Below are 25,482 nucleotides of genomic sequence, written 5' to 3'. Positions count from 1 at the left end.
TACACCGGATGAAAACACCCACTAACTGACTGCGCTTGCACAACAAGAGAGCACGTGTATTTCCCGTATTTTGTTGACGTGAGATTGTCGCTGCCAAGCTAGTACGATAGTTGATTAATGATATCACTTTTAAATATGTTCCATTTAAAACCAGTTGAATTACTTTAAAAAATATTTTAAGTATAAAATAAAATTATTTTAGTTTATCAAAAGTTCAAAATGATTCTTTATGAGGTAAATGATTTATCATTTTGTAGGCTACTGAATGAAAAAGCCAGCTGATAATTCATCTGAAAACGTGACTGTCTCGCGCAATCTCTAGCTTTTAAAATGGATTTTTGGAGAACAGATGATTCTTCGACTTGGCAGGAAGAATCTTGGTCTCAGAATCTACATGAATCACTATTCAAATCATGTGAATCTAAAAAGGTATGCGTTCGAAAAGCGTCTGATAAATGTGGGAGAGAGAATTTTTACATCGGTCCCATTCATTTCATTTGATGTTAGTGCTATTGAAAGCCATATGATTATGAAGCACATGCACAGGCCCAAGGCTCCAAACAAAAATAAAGTAAACTTAACTTTAACTTTAAAACACGATGTTGTAGGTCTAAGCCTGTTCATCGATCCAGGATTCTTCCGTGATTACTGCTATTTTGTGGAGGGAGGAGGTTGTGTAATAACATGAGACAATAGACAACACCTAGACCGGCTCATACAGAAGGCTTACTGGTACACTCTTTGACCAGTGACTATCAAGTCTATTCTTAAAAGAGTTTACCGACCCAGCTGCCACAACGTTTTCTGGGAGACCGTTCCACAGTTCCACGACTCTATTGCTAAAAAAGTATTTTCTTATATCTAGCCTTGAATATTTCTTTTCAAGTTTTCTAGAGTGACCTCGAGTTCGATCTTCTGTACTCATCTTAAAGGGCATCTCTTGCACAGTGTACAAGCCATTCACGTACTTATACACATCGATCATGTCCCCCCTTTTACGCCTGTGAACAAGAGTTGGTAGTTTGAGTTTGGTCAAGCGCTCCTGGTATGTTAAATTTCTAAGGCCAGGAATAATCTTTGTTGCACGTCTTTGTACGCTCTCCAACATTCTCTGTTCTCCTAATCTGTATGGGGACCATGCGGCTTGTCCATATTCTAAAATGGGCCTAACGAGGCCTTTAAACAAAAACGGCATAGTATCAGTATTGAGGTACATAAATGTCCTACGGATAACTCCAAGTACTCGATTCGCTTTGAGAACTGTTTGGGAAATGTGATCTTTAAATGATAGTTGTGAATCTACTAGGACACCTAGGTCCTTTTCTACTTTTGTAACAGATAGTGTTACAGAGTCTGTCCCCTTTTTCATACAATAGTCTGTAGAGGCTTCTGCCGGTAACTTCCCAAGCCTTAAAACAGTACACTTATCAGGATGAAAGCAAAGCTGCCATTTCTCAGCCCATTCTTCCATACGTGACAGATCCTCTTGAAGTTGCTTTCTTAAATCTGCAGTATCAGCACGGACATACAACTTTGTGTCGTCTGCAAACATCGAAATATTTGAGTTGACAACTTTTGGAAGGTCATTGACAAATAGCAAAAATAAACATGGACCCAACACACTGCCCTGCGGCACTCCACTCAGGACTTTGCCCCACTTAGACTGCTTGCCTCTGACCACTACTCTTTGCTGCCGTCCACTCAGAAAAGACTCTAACCATGCAAGTACATTCCCACGAACTCCATACGATTCTAATTTGAGAATCAGTCGGTGGTGAGGCACCGTATCGAACGCCTTCATGAAGTCCAAATATATGGCATCTACTGTGCCTCCATCATCCAAAATCTGTGTCCACTGGTCCAACACTTCTAAAAGATTGGTGATGCAAGACCGACCAACTACAAACCCATGCTGGTGAACTGAAATCAAATCATTCGTCATAAGATGGTCAAGCAATTGCTTACGCACAAGATTCTCCATCATTTTACAAATAATGCTTGTTAGACTAACTGGCCTATAATTTTTACTATCACTTTTGTTACCTTTCTTGAAAATCGGGGTAACATTTGCAGATTTCCAGTCCTGGGGTAACTGTTTACTTTCAAGACTCTTTTGGAACAGCAAAGAAATCGGTAGAGCTAACACATCTGCTAGTTCTTTTAGTAGACGGGGATGTATTTTGTCAGGCCCCGGAGATTTATTAGGCTTAAGTCTACGCAGTAATTCAAACACATCTCCTGACGTAATCTGTATGTCGTCTAGTGGAGTGTCAAATTCAACATCTAAAGGGAGAGGAATATCTTGTAAATCTTCCTGGGTGAAAACTGAAGAGAAGAAATCTTGCAAAACCTCAGCCTTCTCCTGATCCGTTTCTGTTTTACTCCCATCAGGTTTGGTTAAATTACAGACACTTTCCCGAGTTGTTATTTTTGAGTTTACATATGACCAGAAGGCTCTTGCATTCTTCTTAACTCCTGAGGCTATATATTTCTCATATGAACTCACCGCCTTCCTACACTGCCACCTTGCTTGGTTGCTGGATCTACTATAACAACGTCTTTGCTGTTCAATTTCTGCACTAGAATACTTTTCCCGATTTTTTTCGCTTTTCATCTCTTGCCACTTTCTGAAATGTCTATGTTTTTCTCTAACCACTTCCAGAGTCTCTCTGTTCATCCAATGTTTTTTCCTCTGACTTACGTTTAGTGTTTTCTTTGGTGTATAACGATTAAAGATGTCTAACAGTGTAGTTTTGAAGAAAGACCATGATTTTTCCATGGACATCTCCCAAAATTCATTATTCCAATCAATTTCCATAATCTTATCATACATTGCATCATAGTCTGCTTTATCATAAATGTATCTTGTTTCTCCAGTTTTGGCGCCTTGGCCTCTTATTTTCATGTCAAAAATCAATGTATAATGATCACTTCTGCCAAGACTGGCAGAGGTTGTAATATCTGCAATAGCATGTTCATTAGCTGTAAAAACCAAGTCTAAGACATTGGAACATTGGCCACTACGGTGCCGTGTAGGCTGAACTTGGTGCTGTACTAGGAAAGCATCTTTAGTGCTCTCAATAAATTTATGAGCTGGATGCTCTACACCCTTTGTACAAGATTCTAATCCCCAGTCTATGTCTGGAAAATTAAAATCCCCAATTAACAAAACATCCTGAAAGGTACTCTGACCCACTTCTTGGAAAAGTGCACACAACCCATCATTTACACGGTTATCTGCGTTTGGACTTCTATAAAAAAGACCTACAAGGAGTTTACCACCTTCCTGAAAATCAACTGTGGCAAAAACTGCTTCTTTGAAGCTACTAACAGAAAAACTTGTATAGGCCTCTGCTTTGAGGCTCTTACATATATACAAACAAATCCCACGGCCATTTTCGTAGAGATTATGAAAAATATCGAAACTATCTAGCTTCACTTCAGCTACTTCAACATTGTAACGTAAATTCTTTGGCTTAACTTCTGTAATGCCAATTATTTGTGGTTTATACAAAGTAATGATTGATTTAAATTCATCTCTTTTATTCAATAATGAATCTACATTTGCATAAATGCACTTGAGTTTATTAAGTTTACAACCTACTGGTTGATTTCTGGGAAGTCTTCGCGGCTCTCCAGGTCTTTTACTTGTTCTACGGGTGTTTTGTTTGTCTTTCTTCTCACATTTGTTTCCATTCTCTTTGCTTGTGCTGCTTCTATATATGTCCCGATGTTGGTCACCCTTCCCCTCCTTCTCACCCACTGTGCATTCATATCCCCTTGACGGGCTGACTCTCCCTTTTTTTCCTGCAATTCCATGTATAAGTTTTTTTCTTCCTCTCTTTGGATCGGGGTTAAGTCTCTACGAATAACAACTCTCTTTGTGTTAACAAATTGTTTTAGTCGCGGAGCTGATTTTATGATCGAGTCCCTTTCTTTGACTGTTTCGGTGCTAACTCTAAGGGGGCGTGGTTTGCCAGCGGCCGTTTCCCTGCTGTATTTCCCCAAACGTCTAACGTCTATGATCTTAGTGGGTGGAGCATCAATCTGTGTGAGTATTGCCTGAAACAAGTTAGTATCTTCCTCTTTCCTAATCTTATCATCTATGCTATCACTCTCCTGAACGTTGAAAACCACAGCATTTAGTTTTCTTACCTCTCTCTCTTCCATTTCACTCACACAGAGTCCAACATCTTTGTTTGCATTTGTTTGTCGGTCCACTTTCAGCGAGTCCAAATCAGATTTGACTGCAGTGAGTTGTGTCTGGATGGAAACAACCTCAGACCTATCAGCCTTTTGGTCAATTTTGCCTATCAGGAGTTGAAAACCAATAAGCAACTGAACTATAGTAACTGAACGTACAGGGCAGGCACGTTTTTTGCAGTGGGATAACTCGATTTCCAAATTTTCCATGCCAAATTTTTGTTAGATTCTTTATTTAATTTCAACGTCTGCCATCGAGTTCATTCGGAGAGTAGAGTAAAGGACAACCAAAAAATTACTTTTTTTTTTACGAGGGCTCTTTTCAGATTTTCCCTTAAAAGAATAGCCCCCCTTAATTATTTTGCGGTGGCTATTTTGGAGCTCAGGGGGGCTTTTTTTTTTAAAGGTTGTATTTTTTTAAACACGGTTTTACCTAATTAAATTCCAAGCAAAGGCAAATATAGATACAATTGTAGTCATGTAGAGTATTGCAGACATTCAGATACCCATGATTTATTCACTTTGTGTTAAACGTGTGGCTTTATGATTTACATATACATGTACCGGTAACTAAAACTTGTCAAAAGGAGTGTTTTGTTTAACTGTTCGTTTTTCATATCCTAAGAAAATATTATCACTGACACGCGGGCTAGGAATCAATTTTTTTATGGGGGCTACTTTTCCCCATTGCCTAAAAAAAACCAAGGGGCTACTTCCTTAAAGCCATATTGCAAGCTGTAACAATAAGTTGTGTTTTTCCTTAGCCATCATACTACTAGCAACCAAATTGGTAGGTAATATGTTATTTAGTCTTTTTTTCTGTCCCAAATTTAATTGTTATCATGGACAATGCAATCCCATTAAAAAAAAATGTAGACCAACTCCCTTTAAAATTGTGTTATTTAGACCATTTATAACCATTAAATGTGAGTAAATATTTTTACTGTTGTCCCACATACCGATGTAGGGTCTATTTGTTATGCCGAAACATGCAAAATCATGGCCTTATTTTTTTTTTTATAGACTCTAATTCTAAAGGCCAAGCCAAAGCTAGTTTCATTTCGTAGACAGAAATTGATGTCATCATCACTCATGACAATTGGCCTGGCATCGATCGTATATAAATAATTTTATTTAATTAAACAGTTGTAAGAAAAATTCTGAGGAGTAGGAACATCCTTTATATATTTATTTACGTTTTTTTTTATAACAAAATTCAATTTCTGTGTACGAAACTTGCTTTATACCGATTTTACAGGGAAAAATCCGGCATTGATTTTGCACGTTTCGTTATTAAAAATATATCAGTATGTGGGACAACAGTAAAAATATACTCGCATTTAATGGTTTTAACTTATAAATAACACAATTTTAGACGAAATAACACAATTTTAGACGGAATAACATTTTTTCAAATGGGATTGCATTGTCCATGATAAAAATTAGGGCCAGAAAAAAGACTAAATAAACATATTACGTACCAATTTGGTCGCTAGCAGTTCAGCTCTCGTCACTCGCAAATACTTATTTGCTTCATACTAGGAGCGTTCGGGCGCGCGCTGGAGCTGAGCTAGTACGTTTCTGTGTATTGTGAAAGTGTGCGAACTGCGTATGCATTGATCATGCTGTGCACGAAACTACATCGGAGCCGGTGGCCTGTCCGGCCGCCGGGAGCTTAGGCGCAGGCAGGCGGATACCGCTGTAGATCTAGCTACAGTAGGTACGACCGCCGATCCGCTGCAACTCACAAAACTTTTAAAATGTTGATGGAAGTTTCTAGTTTTGGAGTTGGTAGTTGGAACGGAGATTTCACTCAGACACATCAATAAATTGGTTTATTAATTCATAGGGAATATTAATTTATGGCGGGGGCGATTTTTCAAGATATATTGATTTTTTTTCGCCCTCGTCTTGATTTTTACCGTGGCGATTTCAGAGGTTTAGGGGGCGAATCGCCCGTCGCCACCGTGTATTTTTTTCGTTGGTAAAGGAGCCCGTTTTCGGCCACTTAAGACAAAATCCTATTTTTAGGACTCTTTACTTCCTATTTATTATCATTTCTTGTTCAAATCATGAAGCAAATATTATTATTATTTAAACAAAAAAAGAATCCCAGAAAAAAATCACGAATTGCCATGACAATATTCATTTCAATTTTCACTGTTTTGGAGCCCGTTATCGGCCGAGCGTTTCAGTTTACGGCCGCATGTACAAAGTCAATAGGAAGCGCTCGCGCGCGCCGTGCGTTTTCGCGCTGATGTACAGCACAAGCGGGCGGAACAGGTATCCCACGCCGGAGCTCCCTGGTGCTCGCCTGGCCGAAGACAGGCACAGCGGTGATCGGAAGTTGGAATCTGAATTAGACAGACATATCGTGTGTGCGTCGCGGTGTGCGGCTGCATTGATTTAATACATGCGATGAGATACTTTTGTGCTTGCGACTAGCACAAAATCAGGCTTTAAATCTGAAAAATACTTGAAATAAAGCTCATTTTATGGTACCCATATTTCTTACAGACACGCGTAAGATACTCGATTTTTCAGATTTGGGTAGCGGGACCGGCGATTACATCGCTAAAATGTGATATTTTAGGATATATTTTCCATTGCAAATGTGGTTCTTCAGTGACACTGGCATGGTATGGTATGTGTGGGATATGTGTTATGCTATTATGCGATGTATTTTAGAGTGATTTTACCTTGCATCCAACCAATCGGCCGAAAACTGGAGCTGGCCGATTACGGGCTCCTTTACTCTAGATAGATTTAGGACGAGTCGGATTCAGACATAGAAGCATACTTGTTATGAGTAAATTATTACTGTCGTGCACAATGGCTGAGTAATGCTGACTTTAATAACGTCTTTAATTTTTAACTTTGGGACTCCACACACGTAGAACTGTTGAGCTTAGGCCATGTAAAAAAAATATACATGTTTAGCGTCCCCGCCGCTTCCTGGGGCCGCCTCCTCTTTTTTTTTTTTAAAGAAAAAAAACTTGAAAAACACTGCTAAAATGGATCTTTTTCTGATTTAAAAAAAAAAAAAAAAGTCGGCTACCATCGATCTTGAAAAATAGCCCGAATGTCAGGGAAAATGTACCGAGCGGCCATTTTGAAAGAAAAAAAAAAAAAGGGCCTCCTTCCTATTTTTTGAAAAAACAGGATGCTAAAGATGTTTTTTTATGCCTCCGCCACTGAAGGTGGTGCCGGAGGCATCATGTTTTCGGGTTGTCCGTCCGTACGTCCGTACGTCAATCCTGTTTGACCGTTATCACAATATCTCAAGAACCATTTAAGATTTAAACTTAAGACTCGGGAATAGTATTTATCACCATAGGAAGACGATCTGATTAGATTTTGGAGTACGTAGGTCAAAGGTCACAGGTCACAGAGGTCAACTTATGAAATTCCTTGTATTGAGTTTGTTAGCGCGATATCTCAAGAACCATTTGAGATTTAAACTTCAAACTTAAGGATAGTATGTATCACCATAGGAATACGATCTGATTAGATTTTGGAGCACGTATGTCAAAGGTCAAGGGTCACAGAGGTCAACTTATGAAATTCCATACATTGAGATTGTTATCATGATATCTCAAGAACCACTGGAGATTTAAACTTCAAACTTAGTGATAGTGTGTATCACCATAGGAAGACGATCTGATTAGATTTTGGAGCACGTAGGTCAAAGGTCAAGGGTCACAGAGGTCAACTTATGAAATTCCATACATTGAGATTGTTATCATAATATCTCAAGAACCACTGGAGATTTAAACTTCAAACTTAATGATAGTGTGTATCACCATAGGAAGACAATCTGAGTAGATTTTGGAGCACGTAGGTCAAAGGTCAAGGGTCACAGAGGTCAACTTATGAAATTCCATACATTGAGATCGTTATCGCGATATCTCAGAACCACTGGAGAATTTTCACTTCAAACTTAATGATAGTATGTATCACCATATCATAATATCTCAAGAACCACTGGAGATTTAAACTTCAAACTTAATGATAGTGTGTATCACCATAGGAAGACAATCTGATTAGATTTTGGAGCACGTAGGTCAAAGGTCAAGGGTCACAGAGGTCAACTTATGAAATTCCATACATTGAGATTGTTATCATGATATCTCAAGAAGGACTGGAGATTTAAACTCCAAACTTGTTTAAATTGCTCTATGGTGGAGGCATCATTTTCGACTGCGCGCAGTCAAAATTCCATCTAGTTTTTATTTGGCCTTACATTTATATTTAGCGCATGCGCATAACGTTCAGCCGGCAGCCGTCTCATTTTCCTATATTGGCGCTGCATGCAGCTGTGTGATCGGCGTAGCAGCCGACAAAGACTCGCTATCGTATGATATCGTTATGTTATCAAGTTCTACTTCTTTTACCCTGAAAGCCCGTCCCACAATGCAGTTCAGAAATGACATCCATGTTGTTATTTATCTCATATTCTCCATATGTTGATCGTTAGAGCATCTTTTACGAAAGCCTATCATTTTTCCAGACAATTTTAGCAGCTGTAGCGTATAAAACAGTAAATTTGACTGATTTTGTAAAAGTTGTGAAATATTTGTATGGATTCTTGACATGTTTATCTATCAGTTGATGTTAGTTTTTCCAAATGCGAGTGTGTTTAAATAATAATAATAATAATAATAATAATAATATTTATAAAGCGCATCATATCCATCTCTAGAGATGCTCAAGGCGGATACAAATAATTTAAAGTATGTTCGAGAAGAGATTTGTGCACATGTGATAAAAGTTGCTCTTTTCCTGATATTACAGTTTAATTTTATTTTGTGTTTTGTCAGCCAATCTATGAGCCTTGTCTAATAGTGGTGCCATACTGATTATTTCATCAGTCACATGTGTAAATAATCACTTATTTGTGCATACGTGTAGATTCAGAGAAAATTAAATTTTGTACTTTATTTTATTTTCATTCTGTAATGCAGCAAACAACAAAGAAGAGCAAGAAACGCGACTCAGAAGTTCCATCGATCAAGGAGAAGAGGATACAGTCTGCAGAAGGAGAAAGTATTTGTGAAGAAGAAGCAGTACCAAGGAAAAAGAAAAAGAAAGGGAATGCCAAACTTCAAAATGGAGGTAGCGATGATGTTCAGAACCCCGAGATGCCTGCAAGGAAAGAAAAGTTCAGACCTAAGATTCCAGCCATTTCTTCAGAGACAGCCTTGCACGATCTTAATGAGCCTGTTACACAAAACAGTGATGTTTCCTCTACAGAAATAAATGAAGTTGAGAATGCTGTTGTTCAGTCGAAGGATAAGACAAAGAAGAACAGAAAGAGAAAGCCGAAAAATAATAAATTTAAAGACAAAACCACAGCTGGAGAAGGTGAAAATGGTACAGACTGTGGTCATGATGTTCAGAGTCAGATAACTGATGTGAAAGAAAGTTCTGTTGAATCATCTGAAGCAAACCTTTCAGGGAAAGAAAGGAGAAAGCTGAGGAGAAAACTTGCTAAGCAGCAGTTGAGAACTGAGAAACAAGAACAAGCAGAGATTATGGACAAGAAAATGAGTGATGAGTCCAAGATTGATTTACCTAGTACAGATGACAGCGAATCGAAAGGCACAGATGAAGATGATATTCCGGATACCAGTAACCATGGTGATACAAAATCCAATCTCATCCTGGCAAACACCAGGAGAAAGACACAGATGAAACCTGATGTCAGTCTCAAGATTCAGATGGAATCACAGCTCAAGTCCTCTCAGTTTCGCTTCCTGAATGAACAACTATACAAGGTGACGGGGGACAAGGCCAAAGATATGTTTGCTGCTGATGCATCAGCTTTCTTGACTTACCATGAAGGGTTCACCCAGCAAGTCAAGCAGTGGCCTTCCAATCCTGTGGACATCTTTATTGAGGTATTGAAGAAAAGGTTAGTAAAGTCTGAGAGGCACTATTGACCAAGGTGATATTGAAACTGTACCATGCCCAAAGACAAAGTCAAGGGGCATAGTACCACAGTTTTAACCATGAACATCGACCCCCCCCCCCCCTCTCCTGAAAGAAAGAAAGAAGAAGAAGTAGAAATCAGTTACTATTTGTTTTATTCACTGCATCTGTGTGAATTCTCAAAAAGGGATGGAGTAACAAAAATATGCATGTCCTTTCTTTGTCAGTAAGAAAGAACATCATAGCAGAAATGCCTCTGAAATTTTTAAAAGGATCGCTGTTTAAATGCCCTTATATTAAAAATATGACGAGAATTAGCTGAACAGTTAGTAAGACCAGAATTTCATGCCACATTTCTGTGTAGTCCCATATACCAAGTTTGTGTGCAGTGCATGTAATTTTCAGCAAGATGTATTTAATTTTTTTTTAGTTTTCATTTTGATCGTTCAGAAACCTCACAGTATACACACTTATTTTCTTCCAGTTCGCTTTCTTTCATTATGAAATCACATGACTGATACTCAACTATATCTTCAACAAGTAATTTTATCATACAAAGTTGATAACTTACAGTTTGATTCCATTTTGATTCCTTTTCTCTCAATTTGCTCTCTCATATTTGATTTTTCTTACTATTTGAATGTTTTTAGACCAGCTTCCTTGGTGGTTGGAGACTTTGGATGTGGGGATGCTAAGATAGCCCGCTCGGTCAAACAGAAAGTTCATTCCTTTGACCTCTATCCCATGAATAAACATGTGACTGTCTGTGATACGAAGAAGGTAAGTTCAGTTTAAAGGTCCTCTGCAATACAAATATTCATGCTTCACATCGTGTAGAAAATACCAATATAATCAATCTCTCGTTTTTTGGAATTTTTAGAATGAACGGTTAATGAGTTACAGTGTTTTTCCTTCATAAATTACATGATTTCCCACGCTCCTAAGCCCCGCCTCCCAAAATTGCCCCAAACTCAGCGATCTCGCAAGTCACGTGACACTACGTCATCGGGAGAATCTTCTGACCTTCTGCTGCATTGCGCGAAAGTTTTTCTCCATTGTGTTTACGTGCTTTAGCGTTGCAACTTTTTTTTTTTAACGAAAAAGTTTGATTCCTCCGGCAATTTTCTTGATATTTGCCTTTGAATTTCACAATGCCGTTGAGGTGTATCGTGGATGGCTGCTGTAATACGAATCAGGACGGCGTAAGCCTACATCTTTCCCCCCAAAGACCCGAATTTGATTTTGACAGCTAAAGTGAAGTTGACTCGGGCAAGTTGGAGCGGCCCCACGCACAGGCTCCTGTGTAGTGTACAGTGCAGATTTCGACGATTGTGATTTTGATGATGGGGTGCATGCCATCTTCAGCATTCAACATTCAATTCAATTAATTTATTGTTCCTCTTTCAATTTTTAGAAGTACTGATGGTAGGCCTACAGTTTTTATTTTCCATCAACCACTTGGAGAAAAAAATAAAACTCCCTTCAGCGGTCCAAAAAATATTATTACCCCCTGCCAGTCAGTGCCTTGGCTTGGTTTGAAAATGTAGGGGGAATTTCACTTTTTTTTTTTTTTTCCTCTGGAAATGACTCTGTCCCGATCTCTTGCAATATTTTTTCCTAGCTTTATCTCTTGTATTTGCAATCTCTCTATCTCTCTCTCTCACACACACACACACAATATCTCTTTGCATCTCGTTCTATACCTCTCTGCTCTTCCATCCTGAATTCAATGCACTCCTTATTGTTTACTAATCATGTGAAAAGTGAAGTAAGCAAGATTGCAAGAGGACCAATCACTTGAATGAAATAGTATGTGTTATGTTTACTTTGAATAAAATAAACTGCAACAACTATGAAGCATTGTTAGGGTTAACATTTTAGGAGTATGAAGAAAGTAACAGATAAAAAGAAAGCACAATATATATTTGGGGGATTGGTCAACTTTAATTTATCACATTAACTGAAGCTAAGAGTGAGTGTATGTAAGATGTTGCTTTGCGTGAAAGACATGGAAGAAAAATACACAAAAAATATATAAACCATTTGGAAGGTCGATTTGTCCTATAATAGCTACATCATGAAATGGTGCATGTACTTAACATTTCTAATTCCCATATTAGCTAATAAAGTTTCAAATTGCCATTTAGTTTCTCTGTCTTGTCTTGACCCTAAACAGCATAAAACGATGGGGTAATCACAGACTTAATAAATACAATATCAATTTGAATATGTCGGACATGTATCTATTTACTTTCTAGTATTTACTTACGATTTTCAAAAGAACTGATTTAATTATACTGAATTTACCGATGCATTTTAAGGTATAAAACACATGCTGAAATATTTATCCCACAGTGCATCAGAAAACAAGAGGCACGGAAGTAATGATTGCCTTGCAGTTTCATCCATTATTCCTCTAAAAATGACAACTATTGAAAATGTTCACCTATGTAGTACCTTTAACACCTGGTGGGAAATTGTTCTACAAGAAAGACTGCTGAACTGTACACTATGCAGGTTAGGACAAGTGTGGTCTACCTCCTTCATAGTACAATAATAATCAACTCATAGATTGTGGGCATCAACTGAGAGACGAGGCAAATGAGATATTCTTTAGTACAATATGTAGCTGTAATATATCATACAAAAATAAGTAGTTATTATAAGAGAACACATTTACTTTCCCGTATTTTATAGCTCTAAACAGAAAACATTGGCTGACAGCAAATAACTGCTCTAGGATGAATTAACCCTTTTGAGAGTTCATATGTTAATCTACTTTAAACCTACAGACAGTAGATCACAAGTTTAATTTGAAAGAATCCCCCCCCCCCCTGAGGAAATATAATAATAATAATAAATAAATAAATACATAACCTTGAGGAGATAAGAAGCATTTACAAATGAAGATAACCTATAGCTCTAGAAGGTATTTATATCATGTGGAAATTCAAAAACTTACGGGTATCCCTTTTTAGTAAGCTTTGTAACGCATTAAACTAAGGTAAATTATTTTAGCCACAATGTTAGAAAAGTAAGTAACATATCAATGTCACCTTCAAAATAAATTTAAAAAATGAAAAGCAAACATCCATGTCTTGAATGAATCACACTACACCCCCATGCCCAACAAATATCTGTATATTCCTCTTCAAATCCTCTGTATTCTGAGGAAAGTAAAGTTGTCCGGATCTGAGGTACAGCGCAGGACAGCAGTGAAACTTGCACTGATCTTCCCAGGTATCCCCAGCACCATCTAGCTAGCTGACGATAGGCAGCGTGTCTGTTTTTCCTGCAATGAAAAAACAAAAACAAAACACACAAACCATTAGGGATAGTAAGTCTACCTCCTATCTATAACAGTTGTGACAAGACAAATATATACATGTACAGAAATAAAAGGGAAAGTGCACATTTCCCATTTATCTCCACTCAATATCATTCAACTTTAATTTTCCTTTAAAATTGCATCTACTATTAGGAACGTCACTACAATTTGACGCATAAGCAGTGATGGCATGTGACCATGGAATGCAACAACCGCCACTTCTATCAATCATATCCATTTTAATCCTTTGCACCATTTTTATTTTACAATATATACATGAGTAATGAAGTGTGTGAGGCAGCGATGGGGGAGGGACAAGAACAGTGGGGTTCGAACTTTGTAACAGAGAATCACCAATATTGTTTAATGTCTCATCTAGAAAATCTTGATGACATAGTAATGATACATATTGAATTCAATAATTTGGCACCCCCCCCCCCCCCTCCCGAAAAATTGTGCCTGTACAGTGAACCTTAATGAGATATATCTAACAAACTATTGTTAATTTTCTGGTCCAACTTCTTTGTATTCTATTGTGTTTTAGCCCTGATGATATAACATGGTTTCGATAAAACAGGTAGTTTTTCTGGTCCAAGGAGTTTGTTATAACGAAATCCCACCGTGGAACTAAAATGTATGTACACTCACTCATTTTCAGTGACATCTTGTCATGCTTGTTGGCCGTATATGCTGGCGGTACTGGTAGAAGGCGGTCTCAAGTACCCCCCTGCACTCTAGACAAACACTCCTGAAACCAGGACGGTCTGTGATGCAGTATAACTCCTCCGGCCCATAACATTGTCTGCGTGAACTGGGAACTTCTTTGAAGCAGATGGTCTCCACGACCTTCAGCATTGCAAAGCAGCCTCCATGATCGACTGCATGAACACCTGAATGAATGTATAAACAAAAAGTTGTTTATTTTGTATATCTAATCTTGTCTGCGCTAAAATCGTGTGAAAAAATAGGACATGTACATGATGTATCCAGTTAATGTTTGACTCAAGATGTTATTAGTTTCAGAATTAACATTTCATTGCAGACTAGATAGACCTAGATCTAGGATCTAGTCCCCTAGACTCTGTGTGTTTTTTTTTCTGAAATTTTTTTTTCTTCAATAATCTAGATCGAAAGTAAATAGAACTTAGAAGCCAATCATACAATACAAAGGCTCGAGTATTGTTTTGATTGGTGTCGCAAATCCTGGCTCGGAGCTCGGTCAGCTCAGCTCAGTCAGTGACAGTTTCATTACGTAAGCCATGCCACGCACTCCGGCCCGGCCTCCAGTACCTCCCCGCAGCTGGGCGGTGTAGGCCTACGGCTAGCGGCTGCAGCATCACCGGGTACATCGCATCGCATGTGAATAGTGCCCGGAATAGTGCCGATTGTCTCAACCCAAATACTAATTTAATAACTATAAATGCTCCTATATATAGCTATTTACATCATTCTCACCAATGATTGTGGCCAAGTCTTTCTTCGATGTCTTCCTGATTATCACGAACGCCGACAAAATTAATTGTTTCAACTTCTCTCAGTCGAGTCTCACTGGATCTGGAAAGGCAGGCTGAAACTGTAGTGTAGGCAATGAATATACCAGGCGCAGCTCAGTAGCAGCAGAAACTTCACCTTTTCCCTCAAGTTCCTCTTCAAACTCAGGCAGATTTTCTTCTCTGTCAGACAAAGAATCCATCCTCGTTGTCACCTTCACACAAGTGATCCATTTTCCCAGAAAAAAAATAACTTCCAAAGCAGCAATGTTCAGTCCGTAGTTTTACAAATCAACACACAATGCCAATACAATCACGCATTTTACTCTCACTCAAGCCCGCTTTGTGTTCTCCCGCTGACGTCACAGGGGATTACGTAATCGCAACCCAGCGTCAACAATTTCAGGGGGCGTTCCCAAGCATATTTCTTTTTCTCATTTTGCAGCTGAGTGATTGAAAATGACTGGAAATTGTTTTCATCATCAGATTCACGATGAAAATTTACCGTACAACAATTAAAATTTGAATTTGAGGGGGTTTGATGTCATAGTACCTTTAATAGGAAAGAAATCAAATAGGCCATTTTCGTAATGTGAAGTGCCTCAATGCAAATTATTTCAATCGCCCATTACAAATACTGGTATGTCAATAATCAGAATGACAGACATTAGTTGTAGCTAGGTAGGACAAACAGTATGACTTGCCCTACCTAACAACCCGTAATATATGCAGTCTGCATTCTGCGAATTGAAATATCTTTATTTGGAACATTTGTATCAAGCCACAAAACATGTACCGTATTTGCCGGCGTAAAGGCAAACAAAAAAAACAAAAAAACGAAAGTCAAAACCAGCATGAATTTGCACATATGGGACTGGAAACGGTAAAATAACTATACCACTATGGTACAGGACATTTCTACACATCTTACCGACAATTTTATCTTGCATTGTTGACATGAAGACGAAAAAAAATGTCCTAACACAACATTAGCCGATGGATCTTGATCTAAGTTTGTGCCAATGCATTGCAAAAGTAAAGGAAGGGACCGTTTAACGGAGCTGACGCGAACATCCATCCGAAGTCGCCATTTTGTTTTCCATTTCATGCAGTTTCGCATTACACCGTACATTGTGGTAGGGGTATAAATCGGACACCAAATCTGCCTGCGATCACTTTTTTGCTAAACTTCCGGTAAATTATAAGAATATTGATGAATTTGGTATCAGTTTGTAAAAAAAATAGTGTTTTCGAGAAAATTATGATTATTTTGTTTTGTCTGTTTGTTTGTTTTTTTGTTTTTCTCCTTTTTTTTCCTTCCCCTCTTTGAAATGTCAAAGTTGGGGTGCGGCCTATGCGGCGGTGCGGCCTTATCGCCGGCAAATACGGTAGTTGTTTTTACAGGTTCTCAGGGAGGTAAAATCCTGCTATCACCCGAGGCGTGCCAAGGGATGGTAGCAGGGTTGAGATGGTTTTGATCACGAAAGATAAAATCATTCAGACCACCAATGTTCATCTAATCTTGCTTTGAAAATATAAATGAATTTTGAGTCAATTAGGTCTCAAGTCTCTTGACTGTATCAGTTGGACTCCACTCTATTATTTGCACTGTATTGGTATTGTGTAAGATGTATGTTTCACTATGTTTGTGTTTATTTTGACAGGTACCCTTGAAGGACGGTGTGTTAGATGTCGCAGTGTTTTGTCTTGCTCTGATGGGTACTAATTGGATGGATTATGTGAAGGAAGCCAACAGAGTTCTCAAAACAGGGTAAGTGTCTGTGTTGGGGTCTTGAAAGGCAATGAAAGAATCATAAATAGTAATTGATTTGATATTATTATCATGATGCATATCACATTAGCACTTGTGGCACTTCCTTATGCCTCTTTTAGTTACCGTGTTTGCCGGCGATAAGGCCGCAGCGCCGTATAGGCCGCACCCCCGATTTTGACATTTAAAAAAAAAAAAAAAAAAAAAAAATCTTTTGCCAAAGTCGGGATTCGATCTCTTGCGTACAAATGTTGATGTGACTGAAAATGGCGACTTCGCATGCTGGATGCTTTGCGGCGGCTCCGTTAAACGGGCCCTTCTTTTACTTTTGCAATGCATTGGCACGAACTTAGATCAAAATCTATCGGCAGATGTTGTTTTTGGAAGTTTATTTTCGTCTTCATGTCAACAATGCAAGATAAAATTGTCGGTAAGATGTGTGGAAATGTATAGTTATTGTACCGTTCGTAGATCTAGTCCCATATGTACAAATTCGTGCTGGTTTTGACTTTTTTTTTTTTTTTCCTGTTTCGCCGTAAAGGCAGCACCCCAAATTTTTGATATTTTCTCTTCCAAAAATACTGCGGCCTTTACGCCGGCAAATACGGTATGTCATAAACTGCAGCTTTTAAAAGCAAAATGACACTTCAAATTTCGGTATCTTCTAACACGGAGCTCAGTGTATACACATAGGGCCTTTGTTGTGTGCAGAATACACGTTTTATAAAACCCTGCTGTGGTTAACTGCTTCTTATCTGAACAAGCCTTATTTGAAATTGTAGAATCTCGCAATACACCTTGGTTGAGAGTGGCAAATATAGCTTTAAAGGTTGCTAAAGGACATTACTTCAAACCATGAACTGTCGCATGCATAAGATGTTTATGAATTTCACAAGTTGTACAGATTTGTGATGGCCTCATGCTATGAAATGAATGAATGATGATTCATGATTGTTTGATCGATTAATAAATCAGTTAGTGTAGGAAATTGACCGCCGAGCTATAGTCACTGGAGCATGCATACGCGTATGTGTCGTACATCTGACTCACTGGTTTCTTACTCTTTCCCATCCTTCTTGTAGGGGTCTGTTGAAAGTTGCCGAGGTTGCAAGCCGCTTCACCTCTCCTGCCTCCTTCCTGTCTGTTATGAAGTCTTTAGGGTTTCAGCTCAAAACCAAGGTGAGGAAATTTTCCACTGATTATTTCTTCTTGAGAATATGTAGTTATTTGATGTCCCATACATTCCCTGGCTGGAAATAATTCCTTAAAATGCTTGAGTGCAGTAATGGCAGCTGCCCTAAAGCTGGGGTAATAACAATAGAGTACCAGGAGTGACAATGTGCAGGACATGAGTGCTGTACAAGACTCCACTAAGTGACTATTATTATAGAGCAATCCAACCCTTGTTATAAGTTGATTTGTATGACAGCAGAAAAAGAATAGCAAGTTTGAAATGATTCGGACCAATAGTAAGAAAGTAATAAATATTTGGTCAGTGGATTGTGACGTAGGACGCAAATACTCTCCCATTTACTGCAGTGTGGTGTGTGCCATGTCCAAAATGTGTGTAGGCCTCAATCCAGGTGCAAAATATATATATACAGTGATGTGCTGTTAAAAATGTGGACAGCAATGTGCTGCCATCAGTTATAGGTGCTCTAAAAAGAATAGGCCATGAATTTTGGGGGGGAAAAATTATTCAAACAGATGGGAAAGTAGTTTGGCACTACATCACACTGACATTATCGCTCTAGCCAATTTGAAGTGCCCAAACCTATAGTAATTACAACTTTTAAAAATTCATAACTTTCTTATATTTAGTCAGATTTGATTGAAAATTTCATCAGTTCGCTTCTCTTATTTTTCTGCTTTCTTTTAGAGTGGTTGTCTATTTGGGTTGGATTTCCCTTTAATATTATTATTATTACCAAAAATTGTGTAGCTAAGGTAATAAGTCGATGTGAAATGTATCATTTTGTCTGACCAAAGCCCTAGTAGGGCTATTAGCGCAACTCCATGCAATGTGTCCTATATGACATACAATAATGAAAACCTCTTACTACAACCATTGACTATGGTTCTTTCTGATATCACTAACATTGTTCATATCAAGATATGTTTGATTTTTATGCCTCCGTTACGAAGTAGCCGGAGGCATTATGTTTTCTGGTTGTCCGTCCGTCCGTCCGTACGTCCGTTCGTACGTCCCGTTCTCGTGATCGCGTTATCTGAAGTACCGATTGATGGATTCCTGCCAAACTTTGGTCATGTATGTATCTTGCAGAGCCGATGAACTGATTAGATTTTGGGGTCACGAGGTCAAAGGTCAAAGGTCACAGGGCTCATTATGTATGCAAAAACAGCTCGTGATCGCGTTATCCAAAGAACCGATTGATGGATTCCTGCCAAACTTTGGTCATGTATGAATCTTGCAGAGCCAATGAACTGATTAGATTTTGGGGTCACGAGGTCAAAGGTCAAAGGTCACAGGGCTCATTATGTATGCAAAAACAGCTCGTGATCGCGTTATCCGAAGAACCGATTGATGGATTCTTGCCAAACTTTGGTCATGTATGTATCTTGCAGAGCCGATAAACTGAATAGATTTTGGGGTCACGAGGTCAAAGGTCAAAGGTCACAGTGCTCATTATGTATGCAAAAACTGCTCGTGATCGCGTTATCTCAAGAACCGATTGAAGGATTCCTGCCAAACTTAGGTCATGTATGTATCTTGCAGAGCCGATGAACTGAATAGATTTTGGGGTCACGAGGTCAAAGGTCACAGGTCACAGCGCTCATTATGTATGCAAAAACTGCTCGTGATCGCGTTATCTCAAGAACCGATTGAAGGATTCCTGCCAAACTTAAATCATGTATGCATCTTGCAGAGCCAATGAACTGAGTAGAATCTTTGGTCATGAGGTCAAAGGTCAAAGGTCATGGGCTCATTATGTATGCAAAAATAGCTTGTGAACGCATTCTCATTAGAACTGACAGATGGATTACTATTTAACTCGGGACATCTTGCAGAGCCAATGAACTGAGTAGATGTTAGGGTCATGAGGTCAAAGATCAAAGGGTCATATATGTATATGAGAAATTGCTTGTAATCACAATATTCTGAGAACCTGTTAATGGATTACAATTGAACTTGAATATCAAAAATTTCTTCTGTTTTGGTTTGTAAATTGCTCTATGACGGAGGCATCATTTCGACTGCGCGCAGTCGAAGTTCCATCTAGTTTTATATAGCGCTCATATCCATCATGCTGAGATGCTTATGTTGCTTAGACATTAATACCCTGGTTATAAACAAGCCGCCAAAAGTAACTAACGCTCAAGCATACCAGGTACCCATTTACACCTGGGAGGAGAGTGGCAAATGCAGATTAATGTCTTGCCAAAGGAGGTTAGTGCATGGCTAGGATTTGAACCCTGTACCTTGTGATCCACAAGTCCGGTGATTCATCCACTAGACCACAACACCTTTATTGTGTGAAATGTCACCATTATCATCATTAAGAAGGATTTTCATTTTCTTTTCTTTCACTCACAGGATGTGTCAAACAAGATGTTCTATCTCTTTGACTTCAAGAAGAAGCAGGTAGTGACTGCTGTGCCGGCTGTGAAAGGACCCATTCTGAAACCTTGCTTGTACAAGAAGAGATAGCAGAACCGTTCCTCTTCCAGAGTTTCCTCATTGGGCGGATTGATTGACACTCGTTCTTTATGTAAGTCAGTTATGAGTTGGTTTGAATTGTCACAACGTTTAGTTGCTAGCATTAGGTAAAAAAGGATCTATAGTCACCCAAATACCCCAATCAAAAGTGTGTGTAAAGAATTTAAATATCTCGTTCAGAAATAACATTTGAAGGATTGGTACACTTTATCAACTAAAAATCAAATGTTTGAAAATCAATGGGAAATTTATATCATTATGGTAATACAAAGAAAGCAATTGATTAGTTGTGAGGGGCTGACGTCACAAGCAGAGTTGCCAATTTGTCTTGTGTTTTCATACTTTTACATTATTTGATTATGTTATTAAAAATTCATAACCTTCTTAATTTCATCAATGTCTTTCCAATTTTACATCAATTTTTGTTAGGATCACTTTTTCTTTATTTTCTGCTTCTATCAAAAGCAAGTTGTTAGTCTTGGACCAGATTTTCCCTTTGAAGTAAATATTAAGTACCAAAAAAAAAATACAAATTATTATTATCGTACCATTATTACTTGGTTTTCAAATAATCAGCTGAAATATCATTATCGTCGTCATCATTTAGAGGGTTTTTTATTTTCTTTCCTTTCACTTCAGGACGTGCCTCACAAGATGTGACTTTAAGAAGAAGCAGATAGTGACTCCTGTACCTGCTGTGAAAGGACCCATCCTGAAGAGGAGATGACAGAACTGTTCTACCTTCCTTGACCCTACAGAGGACCAGAAGCTTCGAAGAACAGATCGGATGATAGTAAAGGCCACCGCACATTATACAATCTTACTGTGATCCAATTTTTGAAGAAATAGCAATTAAATTGGATGCAGAAATGTAAACAAAATTGAGATTTTTAATGAAAATATGCATACTCGTAATAAAGATTACAGTACATTGAAGCCTTTTTAGTTGAAATCAAAGCCAAATCAGCTTGAAATCGTATATAATCATACAACAGGTCTGACGTCACTACGATTCTGAGCCAATTTGGTAATGATATTGCAGATTCTTCATAAATTGGATCGGAGGCAGATCGTAAAGTGTGCGGTGGTCTTTAGGTGGTTTATGAGTCAAATACAAGTTGGCTTGAAAGGTCACAAAGTTTAGTTTCTAACAGTAGGAAGAAAAAAAAAATCAAGTCTTTAGCTACCCTGACACTTGCATGTATTTACAATTTAGGCCATGATAGCGTGCAATTTGGCTTGCCATAGCAGGACAATGAGGGGTGTTGTCATGAGGTGTTCGTTGGGTAGCCCGGCAGATGAAAAAGTGCGTGGTAGTACTTTTCAAATTTCTGAAATTTGTCTTGATAAATTCCGAAAAGATGCATACGTGTCAATGCGTGCCATGGGGCCCCCATGATTGTTATTCAATTCTTAGACTAACTTGTAGCACAGCATGCTGCAGAATTGTAGTGTTGACCGTGCTCTTTACTATTAAATGGCACGACTTAGCATGCACAATGCTGCAAAGTATGGGACCAAAATGTTTGCAATTGTCAGGGTGGCTTGAGGAACACTATTTCTAAGACTCTATCATAAAAAGAGTAATAAATGCTCAAGATCTATTTTATTTGATTAGTGTGCATCAAAAAGTACTTGTAAATGTGCTTCCGTTGACCATAAGTGACAGTAGTATACAGAGCTTATATATTTTTGATTGATTGTGCCCATTTTCAAGGGAGCTATCGTTATGGAATTTCAGATCTTGTCAAAAATAATTCTTAAAACCGAATAATGTGATACAGTCTCAGAAAGATTGTTTTCTTGTGCGTTTTTTTCCTTCCAAATATTTTTTTTCTTCAGAATAATTTTCCTTTTATTATCTTGTTGCAATGTAAATGTTAATTATTGGTAATGAATATTTATAGTGCACCAAAATAATTGTCTTAATTAGACAAAAATGTGAAGTGCAGTATGATATATACTGTACGCTAAAAGAATGGGAGTAAGCTGACACAGTTGAGTTTACCATGGCATATTTTAATAATAATAATAATTAACCGTTCTTGTATAGCGCATAACACATAGTATTAAAACATGTCCCTAAGCATGTATTTTGACGTCATATTTTTGGCATCATTTAACTACACTGTTTAACAGTCCGTAAATTTGGCATAATTTTTCTTCTTACCCTTTTTTCATGAAATGATTATGAAAATTTGGTTAATTCTTAATAGATAAAGTTTATATTTTTCAGAAATTTATTTATCAATCCACTCTTTAGATTTAATAATCAATCAGGTTATTTACAAGCTTGAATTTTATGCTGCAACAAAATCATGAAATTTAATGAAGTGTCTCCCATGGAAGATGACATTTTAAGGTGACTTCTTTTTACAATGAAGCCTTTTTTAAATCAAAATCAGCATTGTAAAGGGAAGGTTGAGTTCTGTGAAAGGTGAAGGGTAAGGCGTGAGATTTTCAGTCTTTTATGGTAGTTTGGGAGAATATCATAGAAAAACGCCCCAGAAAATAATCGCTCTTCAAATTCCTTTGGTTTAAAAAATTATTAGAAATAGCTGAAATGTCTGGATGGAACTCGTATACGTTACACATTTCTGTGTGCAGTGAAGACTGAAGTCAGGCGTTCTCATGCATCATTTTACTGACTCCAAAACCTCGCAGTGTACACTAATTCTGTGCTCCATGATCAACCTTTTTAAATTGCTTCCAGATAGTATCTTTTGCAATGTAGTCGCTTGACCAGGGCCCCATTTCACACAAAAAATTGCCATCAGTGACAAATGACAGTTTTTGTTTTAAGCTAGTGAAATCCTTGCTGCTGATTAGTTATCAGCATATTTGTCACTGATTTTTGTCATTTGTCATTGAAAAAAGGTTCTGTGAAACGGGTCCCAGAACTCAACTTCATCTTTAAAGAGTTAAGTTAGAAGGTAACTGTTTTGATATTCACCTTCCTGTAATGCATCTTAGTTTACATTATATATTTTATCAAAAGTGATGTTAGCGAAATGTCATTCCATGTCAAATCACCCAGACTTTTGTAGAATTTAAACCCTACCCCTTCAAATTGGCCTCAATTTGGTATGTGGGGTAATTGAGGCTTTTAAAGCTGAAATGTGAAGTTTTAGCTCTGTCGACCAAAAGGTTTTCACTCTATGGCACACCATCCACATGCAAGTTTTCAAACAACCATATTTCTACAGGTTACACTGGGTCAGTTTGTCTGTATTGACACATGAAGGCCAATTACATTAGCTATCGAAAATCTGTGATTATTTTCCATGTGCAAATTTCAAGTTCAATGACCTCTTGACCTTTGCTTTAACCATGAATTTTACCGTGAAGCTCGTGGAATCTGTCCTGAGATGAAATTTGAGGACTGTAATTATCCTTTTAAATATGTCGGTATTAACGAATTTGACTGAGTAGATACAGAGATGCAGTTATTTGAAAATGCTTTTTTTTTATGAGAGGTCAGGTAACGTTGCATCATATCAGTTGAAATTAGCAACACTTTTTTTATTTGTATAGCTATTTCAGGAAAAACTCGGAAATATGTCCATCTCGTGACAAATTTTCTGATTTCAGGGTTTCAGTAACTCCAGTAAAGACTTGAAGCATAAAAGATGAAAAAAGTCTACAAGTTGCAAAAAGTTGGTAAGTCTATATTTTACACCTCACGCACAATTATTGTTCTCCGAGTCTCCATAGTCTCAATTCCAAAATCATGTAAGTGTAGATTGGAGGACAATTAGCTCTTGGAAGGTTGCCCCCTCGTGCAGTTAGCCCTAGGTAGCCCTAGGACAGCATTCCTGTCGTATGAAGGACAGAGCCCGCGGTACCAGGGGATGGGGGCTCGGTGCCCCCATCATTTTCAAATATGGTATCCCCAGAGTGCTTTAGTCTTCTCATAAATAGCCTGTTTTATTTCTGGTATGTACCTTTTATTTCATTTTAAAATATTTTTATTGCTTTTCCTTCTTCTGATATATGGCGTTTCCACCTCTACATGGAAGATATGACAAGTGCTACTCTTTACCCCCCCCCCCCCCCCCCCCCCCGGGCAATTACCCTTGACAAAGAGTACCCCTCCCTGATAATTACCCCTGAGGACAAGTACCCCCCTGCCAAGTAACCTTGAGGATAAGGCCATGTAAAATTGATTTCTTTATTGATTTCTTTATTGGTTTCTCAGCTGAATTTTTCAAAAAAATTAAGTTCGGCTGAGGGATTCTATGGTACCGTATTTGATAGTTAATACATTTTCAGTAGAAATGCTATTGGGTTTTGAGAAAAAAAATCATTTGTAAATCCACTACATACATGTATGCTGAAAAATAGTTAAATTGCAACCAAAAAAAAGATTTTTGTTGATCCCATTGTCTAGATGTCCTCTGATTGTTGTTTATTTGATTTCAAAACTAAAATATTAAATGACAATAAAATTAGGGATGGCTATAAAATAGAAAGGTATGAGAAAAAAATTCTTTTTATGTGGCCTAGGTACCTCTTGACAATTACCCCAAAGGACAACTACCCCCTGACAACCCCCCCCCCCCCCCCCCAGACAATTTACCCTAAGGACCAGTATAACCTGAGAAAAATTACCCCTTGGGACAAACCCCCCTCAACTAGTTGTGTCACTTTTTATTCAAATATAACGCATGATCGTTTGTGGAGTAAAATATTACCCCCTATTTACAGACTTTCAAGAACTTTTTTCAAAAATTATGGCCCTTATACATACCCCTGTTTTCAGCTAAAAATTGATTACAAATGCACAAAAATTAAAACTTTTCATTTGTGAATCCACTACAAAGGCTGAAATATAGTGAAATTGCATTAACTTAATGATTTGTCAATCCCATTGTCTAGATGTCCTCTGATATTTATATGATTTCAAAACTAAAATATCAAAAGACAATAAAATTGAGGAGGGCTGTAAAAGGGAAGGAGAAAGGGATGAAAAAAAAGGATTTCTTTTTATATAGCCTAGGTACCTCTCGACAATTACCCCCCGATGATAACTACTTCATGACACCCCCCCCCCCAACAATTTACCCTAAGGACCAGTATA

The 25,482-nt window shown here is 38.0% G+C and overlaps 1 protein-coding gene and 1 long non-coding RNA gene across 2 annotated transcripts; one reads left to right on the top strand and one right to left on the bottom strand.

The window, feature by feature from the left end:
- The first annotated feature begins 249 nt into the window (after positions 1 to 249).
- On the top strand, positions 250 to 21,562 carry LOC105447583 (ribosomal RNA-processing protein 8-like). The gene is made up of 7 exons (XM_030980588.1): positions 250 to 429; positions 9,168 to 10,117; positions 10,785 to 10,914; positions 16,617 to 16,723; positions 17,806 to 17,902; positions 20,280 to 20,454; positions 21,042 to 21,562. The coding sequence occupies exons 1-6, from the start codon at positions 331 to 333 to the stop codon at positions 20,391 to 20,393; spliced, it is 1,497 nt and encodes a 498-aa protein (XP_030836448.1). The 5' UTR covers positions 250 to 330; the 3' UTR covers positions 20,394 to 20,454; positions 21,042 to 21,562.
- LOC115922206 lies at positions 12,055 to 15,511 on the bottom strand. The gene is made up of 3 exons (XR_004063359.1): positions 14,918 to 15,511; positions 14,111 to 14,352; positions 12,055 to 13,426 (listed from the first exon to the last, which is right to left on the bottom strand). It is a non-coding gene; the product is annotated as an uncharacterized LOC115922206 (long non-coding RNA).
- Positions 21,563 to 25,482: the final 3,920 nt, after the last annotated feature.

Source organism: Strongylocentrotus purpuratus, unplaced genomic scaffold, assembly GCF_000002235.5.
Source record: "Strongylocentrotus purpuratus isolate Spur 01 unplaced genomic scaffold, Spur_5.0 spur5_scaffold_11, whole genome shotgun sequence".
Classification (NCBI taxonomy): domain Eukaryota; kingdom Metazoa; phylum Echinodermata; class Echinoidea; order Camarodonta; family Strongylocentrotidae; genus Strongylocentrotus; species Strongylocentrotus purpuratus.
Note: the sequence above shows the minus strand (reverse complement) of the source record. Positions and strands in the feature narration are given on the sequence as shown.

Bases quoted from the DNA above. Each gene is read 5' to 3' on its own strand.
- LOC105447583 (XM_030980588.1), top strand. From the start codon at position 331: ATGGATTTTTGGAGAACAGATGATTCTTCGACTTGGCAGGAAGAATCT. The intron at 430-9,167 runs GTATGCGTTCGA...TCTGTAATGCAG, and splicing joins AATCATGTGAATCTAAAAAG to CAAACAACAAAGAAGAGCAA. The intron at 16,724-17,805 runs GTAAGTGTCTGT...TCCTTCTTGTAG, and splicing joins AACAGAGTTCTCAAAACAGG to GGGTCTGTTGAAAGTTGCCG.